The sequence below is a fragment of the Pelophylax lessonae genome (assembly GCF_965119305.1).
Source record: "Pelophylax lessonae genome assembly, chromosome: 4".
NCBI classification, from domain to species: Eukaryota; Metazoa; Chordata; class Amphibia; order Anura; family Ranidae; genus Pelophylax; species Pelophylax lessonae.
The window spans coordinates 569328176-569351913 of NC_138771.1; the positions used below are offsets into that span (position 1 = coordinate 569328176).

Below are 23738 nucleotides of genomic sequence, written 5' to 3' on the forward strand. Positions count from 1 at the left end.
TAGTGTTAAAGAAAAGTTCCATTATTGCAGCCAAATTTGAATAACACCTTCTTTATATTTCTTACATGTTCTCTTTCATACAGCAGAACGTAACATAAAAAATTGCTGCTTACAATTTACTTGCTCTTTTATAAAAACTCCTGAAGTTTTCCTCTGCTATGCAAAGGGGGCTGGGGAGTTAATGATTACCATAATTAACTGTCTATTCTGTGCTGGCAGATCTCATAATCAGTTGCAAACTAGATATGAACCCTGTCTGCCCTTACAAAAGGTTAATGATCTAGAAACTGGGCTTCTTCATTGTATGGTAATGTCCCCATTTGTCAGTCATTACAAATGGTTCAGAGTGGCTTGCAGTGTGCCCGAGGCCTGCTTCAAACACCTAGAATAGGAAAAAAAATGATAGATTTATACATTTTTATTCTATTATTTATTTTTCTTAAATCTAGTTAAAGTGGAGTTCCACCCGTTTTTAATAACTTGGATTACATAGATGTATGTAATCCCCTTTAAAACTACTTTTACCAATGGAAACTTTTTTTTTTTTTCTTGCTAGCAAATACCTTATTTTCTTCTTTATTCATCCTCTCCTCACTTCCGGGTCCGGCCGCCGATCGGCGATTACGTCATTCGGCGATTCGCAGGGGGTGCTGGGATGTAGCTCATGGCATGAAATCTCGCATTATTACAAAGGAGTCCTGAGCTGTACTGTTTGTATTGAGGCCGTGCTCTGCCCCGCCTCCTCTCAGTGAGCTGTACTGTATGTATTGGATTTAGGCCGTGCTCTGCCCTGCCTCCTCTCAGTGAGGATATAATGCTTTCAGTCCTCGCTCACTGAGATACATCCCAGCACCCCCTGCGAATCACCGAATGACGTAATCGCCGATTGGTGGCTGGACACGGAAGGAGAGGATGAAGAAGAAAATAAGGTATTTACTAGCAAAAAAAAAAAAAAAAAAAAAGGTTTCCATTGATAAAAGTAGTTTTAAAGGGGATTACATACATCTAAAGTTACTAAAATGGGTGGAACTCCTCTTTAAGGTAGGCTGTGTGGATGGGAAAACATTACAGGCAGAATCTTTCTTGGAGGCTGTCAGGGAATGGGGGTTTTCTCAAATTTGACTGCAAAAGTGGAAATATGATTTAAACTTGCTTTAAATGATTCAAAAAAGCTGCTGGAAGTCTGCTGAAAGCTTTGCAAATTCTTTGTAAAAGCTTGCTGTTCACACAGCAAACTAAAGCCTTCAAGAATGAGTCCAAAGGGAGGGACATGAGGATTATCTGGGATAAACCTGGGCTTTTTGTGGTATTTGTTCTTCCATGGAACATTCATTTTAAAGTTAAAAATAGAGTACAGGTTCACAATTAGGACAGCAAAGTATACATAAAAGGATTATACATACCTGCTGCTTATTTCCCGCTCTCTTAAAGCTTATTGCCTCTTCCTTCAACCTGTAAATGTTGAACAAAAAGCCCATCATAACGCCATTTGGATAAAAGTTCAACCCTTGCACAGTCAGAGGTCTTTTAATCAAATATTTTATTTTCTATCATCTACTACAGGCACAAAGCCGGCCATAGACAGATTGAAATAACAGCCCTAATATCCATCCATGTATGGGTGGCATTGAAGTACAACCAGGCCTGTCAGTTTTTTCCCTTCAATCACAGGAGCAATTTTCCTTCCTACAACCCATGCTTCCGCTTTAGGCTGCTTTCACACCGATCCGCTGCATAAACGCTTACGTGCTTTTGCTGCGATTTTACCACGCTTGCGGTGCAGTTTTTTTTAAAGGACACGTGACTCAAAAAACACATTGCGGGTGCGGTTTTACCGCGTTTTCCATTGTTTTCAATGGGAAGGTCCGTTTCGGTGCAGTTTTTTTTTTTTTTATTTCCCCAAACATGCTCCGAAATGGACATTTTTTTTTTCACTGCAAAGAAAGTGCACTGCCCAGTGTGATCACATTTATTGATTTTAAAGGGAAACATTTTTCTTGAGCTTTTTACGCGCTTTAATGCAAAAGTGTTTGAAAAACTCCTCAGAGTAAAGGCAGCCTTATGATTTACCGCTCAGGGGCTCTGGGCTTCAGAAAAATGTCAGCCTCCAGCAAGAAGAAACTGGAGAAATGCTTGAGGCAATTTACAGCACAGTTGCATAAAATGAATGTGGAATGTACGCTCACCGGCCACTTTGTTGTTAGGTACACCTTGCTAGTACCGGTTTGGACCCCTTTTTGCCTTCTGAACTGCCTTCATTCTTCATGGCATAGATTGAACAGGGTGTTGGAAACATTCCTCAGAGATTTTGGTTCAAAGTGACATGATAGCATCATGCAGTTGCTGCAGATTTGTTGGCTGCACATCCATGATGCAAATCTCCCGTTCCACCACATCCCAAAGGTGCTGTATTGAACTGTGATCTGGTGACTGTGGAGGACATTGGAGTACAGTGACTCCATTGTCATGTTCAGAAAACCAGTGGGGAGATGATTGGAGCTTTGTGACATGGTGCATTATCCTGCTGGAAGGAGCCATCAGAAGATGGGTACACTGTAGTCATAAAGGGATGGACATGGTCAGCAACAATACTCAGGTAGGTTGTGGCATTTAAACGATGCTCAGCTGGTGCTAAGGGGTCAAAAGTGTGCCAAGAAAATATCCCCCACACCATTACACCACCAGCCTGAACCGTTGATACAAGGCAGGATGGATCCATGCTTTCATGATGTTTACTCCAAATTCTGACCCTACCATCTGAATGCCGCAGCTGAAATCTAGACTTATCAGACCAGACCAGGCAATGTTTTTCCAATCTTCTATTGTCCAATTTTGGTGAGCCTGTGTGAATTGTAGCCTCAGTTTCCTGTTCTTATCTTACAGGAGTGGCATTCAGTGTGGTCTTCTGCTGCTGTAGCCCATCTGCTTCAAGGTTCGATGTGTTGTGCATCCAGGAGATGATATTCTGCATAACTTGGTTGTAACAAGTGGTTGAGTTACTGTTGCCTTTCTTTCATCTCAAGCCAGTCTGCCCATTCTCCTCTGACATCAACAAGGCATTTTCCTCCACACAACTGCCACTCACTGAATTTTTTCTCTTTTTCAGGGCCATACTCTGTAAACACTAGAGATGGTTGTGCATGAAAATCCCAGGAGATCAGTCGTTTTTAAAATACTCAGACCAGCTCGCCTGGCACTAACAACCATGCCACATTCAAAGTCACTTAAATCCCCTTTCTTCCGCCTATTCTGATGCTCGGCTTGAACTTCAGCTAGTCGTCTTCACCATGTCTAGATGCCTAAATGCACTGAGTTGCTGCCATATGATTGGCCGATTAGCAATTTGTGTTACCAAGCAATTGAACAGGTGTACCTAATGAAGTGGCTGGTGAGTGTACGTTCCTTAATAAAGAATATTTTTAATCAAGTTGTTATGGGAAAAGTTCTGCTTTAATGTATGGTCTGCTTTAGGGGCACAACAAGAGCACAGACCAGAATACTCTGCAGTCTCTGGTCATCGCTTTACAACAGTAGCCAAAATTGGGAATGGAGTAGGAGCACTCCAGGTGCCAAATACACAGTTGAAATGCAAATATGCCAAAGGATTGATAATTCTGAATAGACAATCGGCTGATTTACAAACATTTCTACACTGAACAGCCAGACAGCTGACAAATGTAATTCTTGTAATTCATCTAAAAATGGGTCAGGTAAACAAAATCATTGTGGTTATCTTTACTGAGGCAAAGTATATATCGACAGCACACTATGCAACTTTGAAAAAATGTCCAGGTGATTCAGGTAATCACATCACAGTGGTAAAGCGCAACGTTTTGGGGTCACACAGGACCCCTTCATCATGCTGCGATAAGCCAAGTGAAAAGGGCACAATACAATGCTAAGAACATTTAAAGTGCCATCCACCAATTTAAAACCAGTAAAAGGAAGCCACTCCCTGACCTCTGATTTCGTAACATGTCATAAAAACCCACCAAAAGTATTGTAAACAGTTGGATAGCTGGAACACTGGAAATCTAGAAAAAGTAATGCTCTGTAATGATACCTCTGGATTAAGCACTATCCCAGGAAAAATGTTATTTAGAAAAATTCAATCTCGTTACTAGCCCAAAACGAGGAAGATGTCATCAATGTAACGCATCCAGCATTTGGTCTGAAAAAGTGATGGATGGATGGATAGATATCTTTTCAGGCTCTTTGTAATAGAGCAAATAAAAGAAAAACCCATAGTACTGGAAATTTTCAGAGTGCCCTGTTATTCATTGATTCCTCAACAGTGTGCCTTCAATCTGTGGCGGCTAGCGACTTGCATATATACCGATATCGCATTGGATTACCACACGGGCCCTGCGGCTTTTGATTTTTGATGCCTCTATTGTCGGCCTGTTTGTGGAGGGATATCTGATATCGGCACTTAGCTGTTCACACATTGACATACTATTTTTGGTGATTATATACATTACCTCATTTATGCTGTTATGGTGCGTTACAGCAGCATAGGTTGGCGTGCATGTGTTTAACAATTACGTAATCTATTTATGGTGACAAGGTGGAAGGGTTGGTTTGCTTTTTTTTGACTACCTACTGTTTTTTGATTTCTGAATTAATAAAATATTTTTTTATACAGTATTGAGTTGGTAATTCTTTTTGGAAATTTAGCATACTGACACCCCGGTTACTCAGATATGGCGCTTTGGGGCAACTCCTTTTCTTTGCTGTCCCTGTCTTTTTTAGAAGTCTTTTTCTGGCCATATGAGTACCACTCTTTTGCATATTGCAAATGAATGGGTCTCTGATCGGAACTTTTTTAGTTCAAGCCATTATCTAGATTTCCACTCCCTGTTTTTTTCTTAAAGATATTAAAAACCCTGTGGTATATTAATGTGCTTTTACTAATCAAGAATGCTGCAAACTACTTTCAATTGCAGGAAAACATTACAAGACATACAGAATACTACAAATATGCAAAAAACACCCATGCATACGCTATCTAACCTTCCTTGCAAATAAGCATTGCCAATCATCTGTATGCTATAGGTATACACTAACAAGTCACTTAGCTTGAGCTTATAGAAGATTCACTGTAGGCAACCAGGAATCCAGGCTACTCATGGATTGCATGAAATCAGGTTCTCTTGTAGTGTAGATTTAGTGTCACCCCAAGGTGAAGTCCCATCTGACACAATCTTCTTTGGTCTTATGGAGTCCCTCTGGCGCACACATTACTTAGCATTATGGAGTCACTCTTTTAGCTTAAGCTTAGCCATTCCCACGTGGGTGCATACCTTTACCTCTTCCTTTCTACATGAATTTAGATGAGAAGCATAATTCCAAACTCTAGCTGGCTCTGTATTATCATTCATGTCTTAGGTCACTTACTGTGGGGTTATTTACTAAAATCGGAGAGTGCAAAATCTGGTGCAGCTCTCAAAAGAAACCAATCAGCTTCTAGGTTTTATTGCCAAAGCTCAATTGAAGAAGCTGGAAGTTAGAAGCTGATTGGCTACTATGCACAGCTGCATCAGATTCTGAGTGCACTAGTTTTAGTAAATCATCCCCTGTAAGTCAAAAGGTCACACTGTTGTTGACTTTTATTGATGTAGCCAGGGTACAGTGTTTGACCAGAAGTCCTTTAAATCAATGGGAGCAGCTAAAATTGTGTACATTTTCCATTGAATCATTTAACTTTTTCAAATATACAATAAAGGTATCTATGTTCCCATTGTATTAAACGGACAGCCCATGCAAACATTGTTTCAATGGTACTTATTCTTGTCTACAGTCTCCCGTTTTACATCATATGACATCAGAGGTCAGGGAGTGGCTTCCTATGCTGCTTTTCGATTGCTAAATGACACTTTAAATGTTCATTACTATGTATTATGCACTTTGCATATGCCTGATAAAGAGGTCCTGCAATCCCCGAAATGTTGTACTTTACCACTGTGATGTGTTCACATGAAGATCTGTGGTGTGCTGGCTATATATTGTTAGGCGTATGGTACAGTTAAAAACACCTTTTGCTGTCCCCCTAGACCTAAACAAGCATTAACCCACTGCAAGGGAGCAATTTTCTTTTCCTAAATTTATGCTTTAATCTTTGGTCAAGTCATCACTCTGCTGGGTATTACAAAAAAGTAAGAACTACTTTCTTTCTGGATGTGGAAAGCAATATCAGAAAACTGAGCTGAAGCTACTGTGGGTTATTGCTCTCCACCTCTCAATGAAAGTATTAGGCAGACAGACGTCAGTACTTACTGGTCAGACTCCTTACTCGTCTTTTGGACTCTCTCTGAAAGCAGCTTCTGACTTTTTTGCAACTCATAAATGCCCAAATCAGATTCTGCTATTGGGGTCACCTGAGGGCTTCCACCCTGTACAAACTTCACAAGCTACAAGAGAATAAACAAAACCATAAATGGGGAAGTAGAAGGGTACAATCACCTATGCAAGATAGTACTGAATTGCTGTGTTTACCTTCTCCCCATGTCTTTGTAAAACACAGATCTTCTTATCTCGCTGCAGCTGTAATAAAACTAGATTAAAGGTAGACCTTTCTGGAAACTGATCCTTGCAGAGTGTGTATACTTCATCATCTAACAACAAGGAGGTAGAACTCAGTGGAGAGGACTGGTATTTCTTTACCACCAGCTCTGCCTGCTCCTGGGAAAAAAAGAATACAAAAAAAGTCTATTAAAGTGGAGTTCCAGCCTCAAATACATTTTTCAACTAAAAATACCCCTATAATACTAATCCATCGCCCTTTACAGAACCGCTATTCTCATACTTACAAGGTGTACAGTATTGGATTTTAGTCAAAATCTTTTAAAAACGCTGTCTGAGCGCGGCCATCTTGGATGTGGGCATCTGAAGCCGCAGTGTAATCTGCTGTGTCCTTCTTCCTGATTCCAGTTAATTCTGGCAACCCAGAATGCACCTGGCAATCTCGCTCATGCGCTGTACTATGCGATCGGCATAGAGGAGAGGAGCGGCCGGCCGCCCATGTCACTGCCCATTGCCTCCTGGGAATGATGACAAACAGCTCCCAGGATGCAATGCAAAGGCGGAAGTGATGTCGGTGGCCGCGGCCACAGAGGGGGGAGAAGGAGAAGTACAATCAAAAATGCCCTGAAAATAAGGTAAGGGACCCCTGAAAAATGCCCAATTGTTGATCACTCCAGGAATCACTAAAGTTGCAAAATAGGCTGGAGCTCCACTTTAAAGCAAGGTTCACCCTGTACTGAGCTGTTTTAAATGATTTCAGAAATACCATTTTGTTACATACATACACACACATTAAAAGTACAACTATGGTTCCTGTAAGACTGTTTACACAAGTGCCAATTCCAGGTACCACAGGATGCATAAGCATCAAAAAAAGAAAAAAAACTTCCTTTACCTCCCCTGACTAAGCCAAATCTTCCTTTATTTGTATCTCCCACCCACCCCCCGCCCCTCCCAGACACTGCAGCTCACAGCAGGAGGGCTTCAAAAGCACAATCAGTTCTGCCAATCCAGTAAGCAGTGGATAGAACTAGGTGTGGTCAGGTGCGGACTGGCAAGCTACAGGCATGTGAACCAGCAGTGACAATGCTGATAGCTGTGCCCCCTGTAACATTTTCTCATCCCACTGGAGTGCAAACAAGCACAGGCTACTGAGAGTGGCAACTCTGCTCTGAATTCAGGAGCAGTGCAGCATCATTGCCACACCATGACAGCAAGCTGCGGGTGGACTTCACTGAAAGGATCAACGGGTAATTGTGGGACATCGCAGAGGGACCAAGAGAAAACTAAGTGCAGATACACTTATAATTGCTGCAACACAGTTTTTTCTTTTCAAATGGGAGGTCGTAGTTTTACTCTAAGTTATGAGGGCACTTCTTTTGGCCTGACAGTGTTATTGAAGGATTGAACTGTAGCTTGACACCTTGAGAGAGCATGTAGCACAAGAATGAAGCCTTCCTCCTGTGTGACCCATTCATTGCCCCTTCCTTCTCATCCTCAGTATTGCAATCACTTCCACAGTGGTTCCTTCTCCCCGGGCTTTCATTTCCTGGTTTCTGCTCTTCTAAGTGTCATTGCCCGGTTCTGGAGCCATTCTTTATTCCAATAGCCTATTTATTGTACTCCCTGCTCTGTTCTCTAACCCATTCATTATTACCCCTTTTCACTCCATCTACAGTCACTGATCTCCTTGAATAGAGATTTGTTATCACAAGTTCCTTAATTTGAAGGAAACCTGTAGAATTACTTACAGGCGAGATAACATAGAAACATAGAATGTGTCGGCAGATAAGAACCATTTGGCCCATCTAGTCTGCCCAATATATCTGAATCCTATGAATAGTCCCTGGCCCTATCTTATATGAAGGATAGCCTTATGCCTATCCCATGCATGCTTAAACTCCTTCACTGTATTTGCAGCTACCACTTCTGCAGGAAGGTTATTCCATGCATCCACTACTCTCTCAGTAAAGTAATACTTCCTCATATTACTTTTAAACCTTTGCCCCTCTAATTTAAAACTGTGTCCTCTTGTGGTAGTTTTTCTTCTTTTAAATATGCTCTCCTCCTTTACCGAGTTGATTCCCTTTATGTATTTAAAGTTTCTATCATATCAAGTTCCAAATAACATTTATTACGTTATTATGGAGAGCACACACACATAACACGCTGTTCAATACGTGCTCTGGCATGCCAGTCAGAGCCTCCTCCTTATAAATGGTTTCTTTTCACACAACACACATAGAAAATGACACATTGGGGTGCCCAAAATGCTCAGAAAATCTCCTTCTAAGTTGTTTACGATAAAAAGTTGCTTACTACATAGCTCAAGCAGCCATTTTAGCTTAACTTATACAAATAGAGAACCATGTTTGAAATTAGTCCTAATTAATGTATACCATGATGTATATTAGTAAGGATCACTATTATCCCTATACATCTTCAGAACCCTATGCTTCTTCTCCCCCATCAGTCTCTCTTCAATATCGCTATATATATATATATATATATATATATATATATATATATATATATATATATATATATATATATATATATATATATATATATATATATATATATACACATACATATATACACACACATTCTACTCTCCATTTTCTTAAGTGCCTTTCTTCTGTTCTCTCTACTTAGTGCTGCTTGGACAGAAATGGTTGCTCCATACATAGCCTGGACCTGGGGTCTAGGTTACTTTTTTAGGCACACAGGAACCAACATTGAGATTATAAAAAGTACTTACAGTTGAATGCACCAACAAGTACTCATAACTTATGCACTAAGAACCGAAAAGTTTGCGTGAAAGTATGTAAACCTAAATGCTACCTACTGCCATCTTTGTCTTTTGACTATGAAATTGACAGCGTGATTTTAGGTTTTGGCTTGTTTGTTTTGTGCTTTTTTTTTTTTTTTTTGTTTTATACCTGTAAACTCTGAATAAAAAAAAAAAAAAAAAAAAAAAACTTAGGAAAAAAAAAAATGACAAAGAGAAGCTAAACAAACTGGTAATTTAGAAAACCCATCGCCTTTACAACAATGAAGCCAAAAATGCTATATCACACAATGGAAGTCAATATAACCATGTACCTTTAAGGCACCAAGAATGATGAATGGCTCATCTGGATTAATCTGACCACCTAGAAACGCATTAAGGGTCCACTGTAGAGGTTTGATGACGATTTGCCTCATGCCCCACGTAACCCAGCCGCTGGAGACTCCAGACACAAAATCCGACTCTTGCTGCAGGCAACCACGTCTGCCACAACAGAACAGGAAAATAAAAAGACATTAGCCCTATATATAAACATAATTACCGTACTTGAAATATTGACTTTGTCAACTAGATCCTGTATTTGAGGTCAATGTTTGAAAGCAAGATAGAACTTAAAAGCGAAACTTTGCCGTTTGCCAAGGCGAACCTGTCTTCCTGCTCCCCAGACTAGTCTTCATGCCAGGTCATGTTTTCCATCTCTTGCAGAGTATTAGGATGGAAAGTTGGCAGTTGGGTATAAGAAAATGATATAACACTGCTCTGTCTGTTATGCTCGAATAGGAAAAATCTTTGTTGCACTAGTAACAAAAATGAAGACAAACACCTTTTTTTTTTTTCTGCTGAATAGAACCTGTAGTAATGATTAAGCACACATTCTAGTGTGTGAAACGAGTCGACCCGTTGTTTGCCACATTGGGATGTTCGGTCAATAAACCTGAATTTTAATTATACTTGGAGTGCAGCCATTTCTTCTACATTAATAGAACCTGTACCCCAAGGAAAGAAAGCTTCGATCTCCATCAATAATTAGATAATGGTAGATATTTCTGCCATTAGCCTGAGCATGGGTTTATTCTGCCTAGAAAGGCAAGTAGCCTGCTAGTTTATATAATGATGCTGTGGGTTTGCTGCTCTAAGCATGAGACTGGGAATGATTTGTGGACAGATATAAAGCAATTGAGGAATCTACAATATTTTTTTTTTACAGGCGAGTAGCAATACTTTTGGGCAAATGCTTGCCGATAACAAGTACGGGTATCTTTGTAGTGTGATTTGAGCCCATACAAAATAAATGGGCTCAAATCGCAAAATATCGTATGTGATTTGAACAGGAATGTGGGGCGATTCCTGTCTGAATCGCATGCGGTTTTCCCCTCACTGTTCCTGTGTGAGCCCAGGCTTGTTATGGCGATTTCAGCCTGGGTTCGCACAGGAGCGGTGTGGGAAACCGCATGCAATTTGGACAGGAATCACACTGCATTCCTATTCAAATCGCATGCGATGCTTTGCAGTGAGATTTGAGCCCATTCAATTTTGTATGGGCTCAAATCACACCGCAAAAGGAATAGGTTTCAGGTATCGGAGCATTTGCACTAAATGCTTAGTATCGGCACAGATACCGATATCGGTGCATCCCTAAAAGCAATCACGCACATTCGAAGGAACGCTTCTTTTGGGTGCAGTATTATATTGGTTGACAATGCAAGTTGGAAGAGGACAAATAGGGGCGATCTCCCTAGAGTAAAAATCCATCAGGGTTGCTAATCCTTCTCTACCCCATAGTGCAATGATAAAAAATGAAAATTTATATTAGTGCTTTATATTGAGACAAATTGGAAACTTGTTCATGCAAACTGAAATAATCCAATAAAGTTATTGAAAGGTCTGCTTTATATGTGCATGCATTTTTAAAATTAGGTTTCGATGTAAAGGTTTCAGGTTAAAAAAAAAAAAAAATCAGAAATATTCATACATTGCTGTAACAGGCAGCGGGGAGGGTCACAGATTAATATCCAAAAATTGCTTCCTTTTCTCCTGTCTAATAGAAATAAATACTAGCAAAAAAAAAAACAAATACAGACATATACATGAAGAAGAAAAAAAAAACAAAATCGCTATAAAGCATGGATGGACAAGTCTCCCACTATCGCTATTGTATTTTGACAGCCGGCCCCGTCAGTGGTCAAAATACCTGAATAGTGGTTGCATCTGATTGAGCAGATCATTTTCCACCCAGCTAATTCGATTTTCTTTTAATCAAGGAATCTCAGTCAATAGGGTGCCGGATAGGGTCACTCACTGAGCAAATGTCAAACGTGATCAGTGTATGGCCAGCTTGAGTCAAATCGTTTTACAATACCCCTGAAGTAAAAACTGAAAGAGGAAAACTAGTAACATTACTATTAGCAATTTATATTCAAGAGACTTCTGAAGAATTGCCCATCCATCTAAAGCCTCCCGTATCAGGTGGAGCCCCATGAACCTGGCTCATAGGTGGTGTTGTCTCCACTTCTGCACGTATACCAGCAGCCAGGACTGAGGCTCGCCTTTATCACTGGTATGAGCAACAGCGAAATTAGGAGTGGTGTGTGAACATACCTTATCAGACCAAAATGACCAAGCAGAAATGTAAATATGGAATTGGACCCGTTTTCTTCTTCAGATGAATGTTCCTAAAACTATACTGTAGGTAAGACCGGTACATTGGGGACTTTAATTTTTTTTTGGTGTGTTAACACAATTAAGTTAATGAACATTATGTCAATTGTTAAAGTTTACTGTTTTAATGGAGCCTGTTCAAACTGATTGGGCTGCCAATGCAAATCAATGGGCCTAAAATTGTACAGAATGTCACTTTTTTCATAACACAATGTGCTATGATGTGTTGCTACATACTAAAATATATTGCCTTAAAGTAATTGTAAAGGTTTACTTTTGTTTTCTCCTAAAATATGGGTGTCCAACCTTGTGGCTTCTCTGGGCCACATTGAGTGTAGAGAAATTTTCTCGGGCCGCATATAAAATATATACTATAGTTAAGGAATTTAAGTAATAAAACCTTGCCGTGCTGCTGCGCCCCCCCCCCCCAGCACTAATTTAACACAACTAGTGGATGATAACCTCCGAGGCAGCCTCTGCCTACAGTTAGTTGGAAGCCACTGTGGCCGTGGCCCCGACTCGACTTCCTTCCTATCCAGAAAAAAAAAATAAAAAATTGTCAGGGGGCAATGGGCCGCATTGCCTGCGGTTCCGGGCCGCAGGTTGGACATGCCTGTCCTAAAACAAACATTCTATACTTACCTGCTCTGTGTAGAGCAGCCCTGAACCTCCTCTTCTCGTGTTCTCCATCAGCACTCCTGGCCGCTCCTCCCATGCTGCTTGCTATGGGGACACTCATGCGTACTCCTTTCTGAGCCTTGCACTGTGTGTCCATAAGATAGAGTGGGGCTCGGCCTGCCCCTGCTGCAGTCACTGGCTCTGATTGACAGAAGAGGGAGCCAACGTAGAGAGAGAGCCGAGGAGACCCTCAGCTCTCATGCACATCGCCGGATCGAGAGCGGGCTCAGGAATTTATTTGGGGAGCTGCATGCAAAAGGTTTTACACTTTAGTGCATAAAATGCAGTAAGGTAAAAAAACATTCTGCCTTTACAACCACTGTATCTCATTGGGGTGCTATTCAAAGTGAATGGCTCTGCAACGTAGCAATGCATGTTACCTGCATTTCAGTAATACACAGGTTACTGCAAATTGGAGATTCAAATTTGGCGCAAAGATTTTCATTAACATTTTTTCCATTGATAATCTAACAGGTCCTCCCCCACACATATCTTAAAAGGTCAAAATGAAAACTCTTTTAATCGTTCGCTCCAGTCCAAATACAAACAATTAGGCAATCTTCACCTGAGCATCTCTTGGATCACCATTCCCAAACCCAATGGAGTGCTGCCCTTGCGGGTGAAGTGTGACTGCAGTTGGCGCAGTGTGACCCTGACCATTCCTTCAGCCTTGGCATGCTGCAAAATCAGTGGCATCCAAAATGTCATTTTACTGTCCCAGTCCACGCTGTTCACATCTCGCGTCCCTTTGAAGGCAGAGAATAGAAATGACATCCGTTCATCATCATCCCAGTCGGTGGGGTAAGGCGGAGCCATCTTCACTGTGGATTAAGGGGCCGACCTAACAAGAACAGGCAATAGAAGATTGGGGTGTGTAATTAAACTGAAGATGGAGAAAAACATTACTGATTAAAAAACAAACAATCCTGAACATTTGCCTCTAGACCTTACAGTGTCTCAAAAAAGTAAGTACACCCCTCACATTTTTGTAAATAAATTATATCTTTACATGTGACAACACTGAAGAAATGACACTTTGCTACAATGTAAATTAGTGAGTGTACAGCTTATAGAACAGTGTAAATTTGCTGTCCCCGCAAAATAACTCAACACACAGCCATTAATCTATAAACCGCTGGCAAATAAAGTGAGTACACCCCTAAGTGAAAATGTCCAAATTGGGCCCAAACTGTCAATATTTTGTGTGGCCACCATTTTTTTTTTTAAGCACTGCCTTAACCCTCTTGGGCATGGAGTTCACCAGAGCTTCACAGATTGCCACTGGAATCCTCTTCCACTCCTCCATGGACGACATCACGGAGCTGGTGGGTGTTAGAGACCTTGCGCTCCTCCACCTTCCATTGAGAATGCCCCACAGATGCTCAATAGGGTTCGGTATGGAGACATCCTTGGCCAGTCGATGACCTTTACCCTCAGCTTCTTTAGCAAGGCAGTGGTTGTCTTGGAGGTAGGTTTGGGGTTGCTATGTTGGAATACTGCCCTGCAGCCCAGTCTCCGAAGGGAGGGGGATCATGCTCTGCTTCAGTATGTCACATTACATGTTGGCATTCATGGTTCCCTCAATGAACTGTAGATCCCCAGTGCCAGCAGCACTCATGCAGCCTCAGACCATGACACTCCCACCACCATGCTTGACTGTAGGCAAGACACACTTGTCTTTGTACTCCTTACCTGGTTGCCGCCACACACGCTTGACACCATCTGAACCAAATAAGTTTATCTTGGTCTCATCAGACCACAGGACATGGTTCCAGTAATCCATGTTCTTAGTCTGCTTGTATTCAGCAAACTGCGTGCTTTCTTGTGCACCAGTTTTAGAAGAGGCTTCCTTCTGGGACGACAGCCATGCAGACCAATTTGATGCAGAATGCGGTGTATAGTCTGAGCACTGACAAGCAGACCCCCCACCCATTCAACCTCTGCAGAAATGCTGGCAGCAATAGTACATCTATTTCCCAAAAACAACCTCTGGATATGACCCTGAGCACGTGCATTGAACTTCTTTGGTCAACCATGGTGAGGCCTGTTCTGATTGGGGCCTGTCCTGATAAACTGCTGTATGGCCTTGGCCACCGTACTGCAGCTCAGTTTCAGGGTCTTGGCAATCTTCTTATAGCCTAGGCCATCTTTATGTAGAGCAACAGTTCTTTTTTTCAGATCCTCAGAGCGTTCTTTGCCATGAGGTGCCATGTTGAACTTCCAGTGACCAGTATGAGAGAGTGAGAGCAATAAAACCTAATTTAACACACCTACTCCCCATTCACACCTGAGACCTTGTAACACTAACGAGTCACATGACACCAGGGAGGGAAAATGGCTAATTGGGCCCAATGTGGACATTTTCACTAAGGAGTGTACTCACTTTTGTTGCCAGTGGTTTAGACATTAATAGCTGTGTGTTGAGTTATTTTGAGGGGACAGCAAATTTACACTGTTATACAAGCTGTACACTCACTACTTTACATTGTAGCAAAGTGTAATTTCTTCAGTGTTGTCACATGGAAAGATATAATAAAATATTTACAAAAATGTGAGGGGTGTACTCATTTCTGTGAGATAATGTATATACAGACACAAAAAATGTAGGTTACGAATGCTACTATTTACAAAGAAGAGTTTTTATTTCGGTGGAGTCTGCGGAGCCGATTCACACACAAGCTTCTTAAAGCCCCCACAGAACCAAATGCAGAAATCTCCTTGCCACAGTTCCTTGCATAAAGCCCCGTACACACGTACTGATCGTCGGCCGAACGATCGGCCGTCTTTTGTCCAGGGCTGTCGTGTCTGTTGAAAACTGCAAAAGACTGCACACGAATTTTGTCGGCCAACAGCAGCCGACTGCAGAAGTGATGTCATGTGATGGTTAACTTTCCTTGTCTTTTTTCTTTTCTGGAGCATGCCCAGTTTTGCTAATCTGCTGGCTGTCGGCCGAAATCTGTACTGACTGGCGAACAATCGGCCGTTCTGGTGTTGGCCAACAAAAATTTTAATGCCTGCACGACAGATTCTCTTCGCCCGAAAATGCGCTGTCGGCAGCATCATACTAACAAGCCTACAATCGGCCGATCGGTCGTCGGCCGAATATTTACGGCCGACAATCGGTACGTGTGTACGGGGCTTAAGAATATGTGAAAAACACAGCAGGGAGAATGGATCTTTTCATAATAGCTGCAGCAGGTCTGCACATCTGGGAACAAAAAGCACAGAGATCTCACTACTGGAGTAGCTACTAAACATGGAGACATCAGATTAACGTGGACTGATTCTAAAAATAATTTCCTGGAAAACTCCGCTGCTGAGCAGATAGATGTAAGGCTGGTGTCAAATGAACATTTAAACACTAATGCCCCGTACACACGTGCAGATTATCTGCAGACTTACCTTTTCTATGTAGTGCAAGGGCCTGCCGGATTGCATACAAATTGAAAGTGTTTAGGTTTGACCTCATATTATATGGTTTTGGTAAGTCTGCAGATAATCTGCACGTGTGTATGGGGCATAAGTCTGACTTAAAGGTTAAGGTGGATGTAAACCATCACATATACCCAGTGAAGTGAACAGGCTCAGATAATACACAGAGATGAGAAAAATCTACCTACATAAGTTTTACATGTATATCTGCTGCCTTCCGCTTGCTATATTCTTTAAAAAGTGCACATTGTGTTAAAAATTTTCTCTTCCTGTTCAGCACTGGGAGTGTTGTGTTGGCATACACTGTGTGACAGCTGATTGGAAGAAAGGCACACCCCCCCCCCCCTTCACATAGGCAGAGGAAGGAAGGAAGGAATGTGCTGTAAATAGACCAGCTCTCTGCTAATCTATTTATAGCCCCCACCCAACACAAAATTCGGCCTGGTTTTATCTCTGTTGATGGAGAACTTGTCAGAAGTTATCATGCTGATAACACACAGGACTTAAGGCTCGTACACACTTGATGAAAATCGGACAAAATATCCTCTGATTTTTCTCTCTCATGCTCAGCGATCATAACCGTTTTTAGTTGACAGTGCATAATATTCACGAAATTTCTCGTCCGATTTTTTTTGTTTGTTCCTAGACTTCTGGATCGTCTGCAACTTTAGATCATGTGCGGTCTTTCGTATCCGATTTTTCGCAAATGTACTGCATACACATTAGAAGAAAATTGGTCTTCTGGGGACGGACGATAAAAATGTTGGTGTTTGTCCCTCCGTTTTTTTTCGTTGAAAATGTCGTCATCGGCTGCGGAAAGTTGTGTACACACTAGCCGAAAATCATACGATTTTACCTCGAATGGGAATTTTCGGCAGATTTTCTACTAGTGTGTACCCCACTTTAGGCTTTGGAGAGATATAAGAAAACACTGCAGATATATGTGCCTAGGTCAAATTTCATGAATCAGGTTTACATCCACTTTAAGTGCAGTAAACCACCTCACCTAGTGAGAGATAATACCTCACTTTCACACATACAAGACAGCTGCAAACTGTAATCTAAATATTAGGTATGCATGGAACTAACCTTCAATTTACAATGCCAAGGGAACATTTAGAGTAATTTATTTTTTACTCTTAAAACCTCGTTAGGTTTAAAGTGACTGTCGCTTGGTGTAAAAGATGTAGCAAAGCAAGAGCTGCAAGACAAGAGGGTTTAGACTTACCTATTCCCCTGCGATGGCCTGTAGAAACTTCACAGGGGTCACACTTCCAGAAGTGTGAAATGCCTACATCCCCCTCCGTCTGCTGTGGTGTGTCCTGTAGTGAGGCAGAGAACAAACACACCCATAATTCAATGATGCAAGTTATATATCAAAGCATATATGTACATGTGTACTTTTACAAAGGGTATAGAGAAAAAAAAAAATCACCCCCCTTTAACCACTTGTCGACCGCTCACATGGAGCGTACTACGGCAAAGCGGATCGTTATCGTCCACCTTGTGGGTGGCGCGCGCGCGCCGCCGGAGGCTCGCCCCCGCTGTATTCAGACACAGCGGGAGTCGGGCCAGGGGAGGAGAGGCGGTGATCATCGCCGCTCTTCCCCGATAGTCGGGGATCGAGTGAGGAGATCTGCCCGCTTGTGTAAACAAAGCGGGCGGATCTCCTATGTGACAGGCAGGGACAGATTGCAGGATTCAGCATAGCTGAACCTGCGATCTGTGTCTGTGTCACACAGTCCCCTCCAACCACACACGTCAGTAAGCACCAGGCATACATTTAACCCCTTGATCACCGAGTTAACCCCTTCCCTGCCAGTGTCATTATTACAGTAACAGTGCATATTTATAGCACTGATTACTGTAGTAATGTCACTGGTACCCCCAAAAGTGTCAAAAATGTCAGTCAAGGGTCCGATCTGTCCACCGCAATGTCGCAGTCCCGCAAAAAAAAAAACAGATCGCCGCCATTACTAGTTAAAAAAAAACAATAAAAATGACATAAATTTCCCGTAGTTAGTAGCTGCGATAACTTTTGCGCAAACCAATCAAAATACGCTTATTGCGATTTTTTTTACCAAAAATATGTAGCAGAAAACAAATTGGCCTAAAATGTTAAAAAATTTTGATTTTTAAATTTTTCTTTTGGGGAATTTCGTATAAAAAATGTGAAAAATATTGTTATTTTTTCAAAATTGACGCTCTTTTTTTGTTTATAGCGCAAAAAGTAAAAATCGCACAGGTGATCAAATACCATCAAAAGAAAGCTCTATTTGTGGGGGAAAAGAAGACAGAAATTTAATTTGGGTACAGCGTCGCACGACCGCACAATTGTCCGTTAAAGTAACGCAGTGCCGAATCGCAAAATATGGCCTGGTCAGGAATGGGGTAAAATCTTCTGGTCAAAGCGGTTAAAAATACGCTCATTGAGAATTTTTTTGTCAAAGACATGTAGCTAAATACATTTGGCCTAATTATATGACAAAAATTGAATATATTGGATATTTTTTAACTGTCAAAGTAGAAAAATATTGTTCTTTTTTCAAAATTGTCGCATTTTTTAATTAATATCGCAAAAAATGAAAAGCGCAGAGGTGATCAAATACCACCAAAAGAAAGCTCTGTTTGTGGGAAAAAAAAAGGACATAAATTTTGTTTGGGTACAGCGTTGCATGACTGCGCAATTGTCAGTTAAAATCGCACAGTGCCGAATCGCAAAAAGTGGCCTGGACGTAAGACAGCAAAATCCTCCGGTGGTAAAGTGGTTAAATAGTTACATATGTTGCTTTGCAGCCTGAAGACACATTTTTTGTTTTATCCAGCTGTATTTACTCAGTGCAACTTATAACATCCAAGTAAAAGATATAACAGCAACATGTCTGAAAAAAAAAAAAATTAAAAACAATCACTGAGTTGGAAAAAGGATCACCCCCCTTGTGTCAGTATTTTCTTGAAGCACCTTTTGCTTTAATGGCAGCCTTTACTCTGTTGGGATATGTCTCTACTAACTCTGCACATCTAGACTTTGCAATATTTTCCCACTCTTCTTTGCAGAACTGCTCAAGTCCAGTTCAATTTGATGGTGACCGCTTGTGGACTGCAGTCTTCAAGTCATTCCACAGATTTTCAATGGGGTTTAAAACGTAACTCCACTTTTGTTGAGAAAAAAAACATTCCCCTCTGGGTGATCTCTGTACATTGCAGGGATTTTAACAAACTTTGTTGCAGATTCCTTCCTTTTATTTTTCTGAAGAAATCATTGCCTGTTCCTCTGTGCTGAGTGGGTCTAATGGGAGTGGTTTCATAATTATCTATCAGCTATGACAGCTGCAGGGCTCTAATGAGGAAAGCTGCTGGGCCTGCATCCCTTTAGACGTGTTCCTATTGGAACCAAAAATGACATTTTTGTTGCAGGGGATGCCAGAAATCTGTCTTGTATCTTAGTGCAGACTTCTAGGAAAGTTGGTGAGCCAATCACAGAAGCAGGAAATGTTTCTGGGGTGTGGTTAGTACATTCTGTGTAAAGAACACCTCCAGGTGGGCATATTGCATTGCATTTTCAGAAAATTACAGCGGCTGCAGATTAAGAAAAGGTCATTTTTAATAACATTCAAATTATAATATGATTTGTGTCGCAATTGTATACGCTATCTTGTTTTTTCTTCCCCCACGAAAGTGGAGTTACCATTTAAGTCTGGGCTCTGACTAGGCCATGCAAGGACATTCACCTTTTTATCCTTCAACCACTGTGCGCTCATTTTTGCTGTGTGCTTGGGGTTATTGTCATGTTGGAAGGTAAACCTTCTTCCCATTGACAATTTTCTGGCCGAGGGCAGCAAATTTTTCTCATGAATTTAATGATATTTTGCCCCATACATTTTTCCTTCTATCCTGACAAGTGCTCCAGTCCCTGCTGCAGAGAAACACCCCATACCAGGATATTACCACCTCCATTGCTTTACTGTAGGAATGGTGTTATTTGGATGGTGAGCTGTATTTCCGCCATACATATCATTTGGTGTTGAGGCAAAATTATTTATTTTAGCCTCATCTGACCAGAACACCTTTTTTCCATGTGGCCTCAGAATCTTCAGGGTGTGTTTTGGCAAAGCTCAGTTGTGACTCCATGTGGCCTTTCTTGAGGAATGTTTTTTTTTTCTTACAACCCACCCATACAAGCCACATTTGTGGAAAATTTGTGATATTGTTGTCACATGCACACAACAACCACTCTTTGTAATAAATTCCTGCAACTACCTAAGAGTTGCTGTAGGCCTCTTGGTAGCCTCTCTGACCAGTTTCCTCCTGGCTCTTTCATCCAGTTTGGAGCGACGTCCTGATCCAGGGAGGGTCTGTGTTGTACCAAATCCCTTCCACTTCTTAATAATAGACTTCACTGTACTTCTAGGCATCAATAAAGTCTTTGAATTTTTTTTTTCATCCATCTCCTGACTTATGCCTGTCCACAACTTTACCCTGGATATCTTTTGACAGTGCCTTGCCACCCATAGTGGATTGTTTGCATCAGTTTCAGTACTAGGGACTAAAATGCTCCAGGAAAGCATAATGAGCTTATTAAAATGACCACAGCTGATCACAGTTGAAAGTCAAATGGCTTTGTGTGCCATTGAGAAGGTGATTAGCTCCACCTGATTGAGTTTACAAGTCATTTTAGGGGGGGGGGGGGTGATCTTTTTCCCAGCTTAGTGATTTTCTGTTCTTGAAATTAGCTGGATAAATCACAAACCATCTGTCTTCATATCAGGCTGCAAAAAAACAAAATGTGATTATTTTAAAAGCGGTGATCCTTTTCTATACCCACTGTATGTGCATATACAAGTATACATGTAGAAATTTCCATTGTATATAAACACCATATTACGGGGGGGATAGTGGTGCAATGCCGAAGGGTTGGGTAGTGGGATGTAGAAGGAGAGGATGATAGGACATCAGAGGAGTAAGCAGTGAGACAACAGAGGAGCAAGTGGTGGGATTTCAGAGATGCGTTGGGGGAGCAAGCGAGCAGTGGATGTTGGTGGCACATCGGGAGGTGTTGGAGGGAGGGATGTTGGTGGCACATCGGGAGATGTTGGACGGAGGAATGTTGGTGGCACATCGGGAGATGTTGGACGGAGGAATGTTGGTGGCACATCGGGAGATGTTGGACGGAGGGATGTTGGTGGCACATCGGGAGGTGCTGGACGGAGGAATGTTGGTGGCACATCGGGAGATGTTGGACGGAGGAATGTTGGTGGCACATCGGGAGATGTTGGACGGAGGGAGGTTGGTGGCACATCGGGAGGTGTTGGACGGAGGAATGTTGGTGGCACATCGGGAGGTGTTGGACGGAGGGATGTTAGTGGCACATCGGGAGATGTTGGACGGAGGAATGTTGGTGGCACATCGGGAGATGTTGGACGGAGGGAGGTTGGTGGCACATCGGGAGGTGCTGGACGGAGGGATGTTGGTGGCACATCGGGAGGTGTTGGACGGAGGAATGTTGGTGGCACATCGGGAGGTGTTGGACGGAGGGATGTTGGTGGCACATCGGGAGGTGTTGGACGGAGGGATGTTGGTGGCACATCGGGAGGTGTTGGACGGAGGGATGTTGGTGGCACATCGGGAGGTGTTGGACGGAGGGATGTTGGTGGCACATCGGGAGGTGCTGGACGGAGGAATGTTGGTGGCACATCGGGAGATGTTGGACGGAGGAATGTTGGTGGCACATCGGGAGATGTTGGACGGAGGGAGGTTGGTGGCACATCGGGAGGTGCTGGACGGAGGGATGTTGGTGGCACATCGGGAGGTGTTGGACGGAGGAATGTTGGTGGCACATCGGGAGGTGTTGGACGGAGGGATGTTGGTGGCACATCGGGAGGTGTTGGACGGAGGAATGTTGGTGGCACATCGGGAGGTGTTGGACGGAGGGATGTTGGTGGCACATCGGGAGATGTTGGACGGAGGGATGTTGGTGGCACATCGGGAGATGTTGGACGGAGGAATGTTGGTGGCACATCGGGAGATGTTGGACGGAGGAATGTTGGTGGCACATCGGGAGATGTTGGACGGAGGAATGTTGGTGGCACATCGGGAGATGTTGGACGGAGGGATGTTGGTGGCACATCGGGAGGTGCTGGACGGAGGAATGTTGGTGGCACATCGGGAGATGTTGGACGGAGGAATGTTGGTGGCACATCGGGAGATGTTGGACGGAGGGATGTTGGTGGCACATCGGGAGGTGATGGACGGAGGGATGTTGGTGGCACATCGGGAGGTGTTGGACGGAGGGATGTTGGTGGCACATCGGGAGATGTTGGACGGAGGGATGTTGGTGGCACATCGGGAGGTGCTGGACGGAGGAATGTTGGTGGCACATCGGGAGATGTTGGACAGAGGGATGTTGGTGGCACATCGGGAGGTGTTGGACGGAGGGATGTTGGTGGCACATCGGGAGGTGCTGGACGGAGGGATGTTGGTGGCACATCGGGAGGTGCTGGACGGAGGGATGTTGGTGGCACATCGGGAGATGTTGGTGGCACATCGGGAGGTCTTGGACGGAGGAATGTTGGTGGGAGTGAGTGGTGGGACATTAGGAGATGTGGGTGGAGAGAAGTTGGTGGAACAGGTGACAATGAAGCCTCTTCTTTTGCATATCTTTCGGTTTCACATCTTCTTAACCAACTGAGTTACTTTAAATACTGTCATTATTGTGTGACTTTTGTTGAGTGATTTCCCCTCACTTCCGGTTTTGTCTGACGCTTGACAATCAGACAGGAAGTGAGGGGAAATCTTCCCAAAGGAACTCAGGCAACCATTAAAAAAAAATATATATATATATATGGATGTGGAGTTGGGCATGAAATAAGGAATTCTGCAACATACTCTACAGCCAGCAGCTGATTTTAAACAGGACACCGATAATGAGCAGAGGAAGTGTCCTCACAGGTGACAACACAAAGTACAGAGCAACACAAAAGTGAAAGTGAGATGAGCTGTATGGGAGGAGACAGTGCAGAGTACATGACAGGCAGGATTTGGACTGACAGGACATAGTAGACTATAGAGAATAGACACAAAGGACAGTGTCCAGCACACTCACCCCAGGCACCTCCAGGCTCGTATTGCTCCTCCAGTGTTGTGCGGTGTTGATCCCTCCCAGCTTCCGTACACACCGACAGCCCAGCCCACACTCCACGTGACACATAGTCCGTGCTGCACGGCTGCCATCTGCCGGCCCCTTGTCAGCATTGCATCCTTGGTGTATGACATTGGCATTGGACAGGGCGGGGCTATGTTTAGGTTGTACACTCAGCACATTGTGGGAGGAGCTCTGCTCTATAGCGGTAGGCTGTATCATCCATATTTATGAGGAGGCGGGGTTCTGCGGGGAATCCCTCCTTGGAGTGACGTCAGTAGACGAGCTGGCGGGAAAGAAGAGAGAAGAGTGGAGGTGATCGGAGTGTGTCGGTCAGTTGTTATATTGTACTGTGTGTGTGGCGGCTCTACCAGCTGTCCAGAGGGGGGAGGATGTGTGTGGAAGAAGTTGTGTGAATGCGTGTCCCCCTTTCTCCCTGTCTGCAGACATGATACAAGAGATGGTCAGAGACTGCAGACACCTCTGTGCCCCTTTCCCCCCTGTCTCTGCTCCCTCCCC

General features: G+C 42.9%; 1 protein-coding gene across 1 annotated transcript in view; it reads right to left on the reverse strand.

Annotated features, from left to right (window-relative positions):
- Nucleotides 1-23205, reverse strand: part of CHMP7 (charged multivesicular body protein 7) — a 34970-nt gene extending 11765 nt beyond the window's left edge. The window contains exons 1-6 of the mRNA XM_082254564.1: nt 23184-23205; nt 13215-13490; nt 9628-9796; nt 6496-6681; nt 6277-6410; nt 1404-1452 (exon numbers count right to left, since the gene is read on the reverse strand). Of these exons, the coding sequence (XP_082110690.1) occupies nt 1404-1452; nt 6277-6410; nt 6496-6681; nt 9628-9796; nt 13215-13465 (789 nt within the window). The 5' untranslated portion in view covers nt 13466-13490; nt 23184-23205. The remainder of the gene's footprint in view (nt 1-1403; nt 1453-6276; nt 6411-6495; nt 6682-9627; nt 9797-13214; nt 13491-23183) is intronic.
- Between the last annotated feature and the right edge of the window lie 533 nt (nt 23206-23738).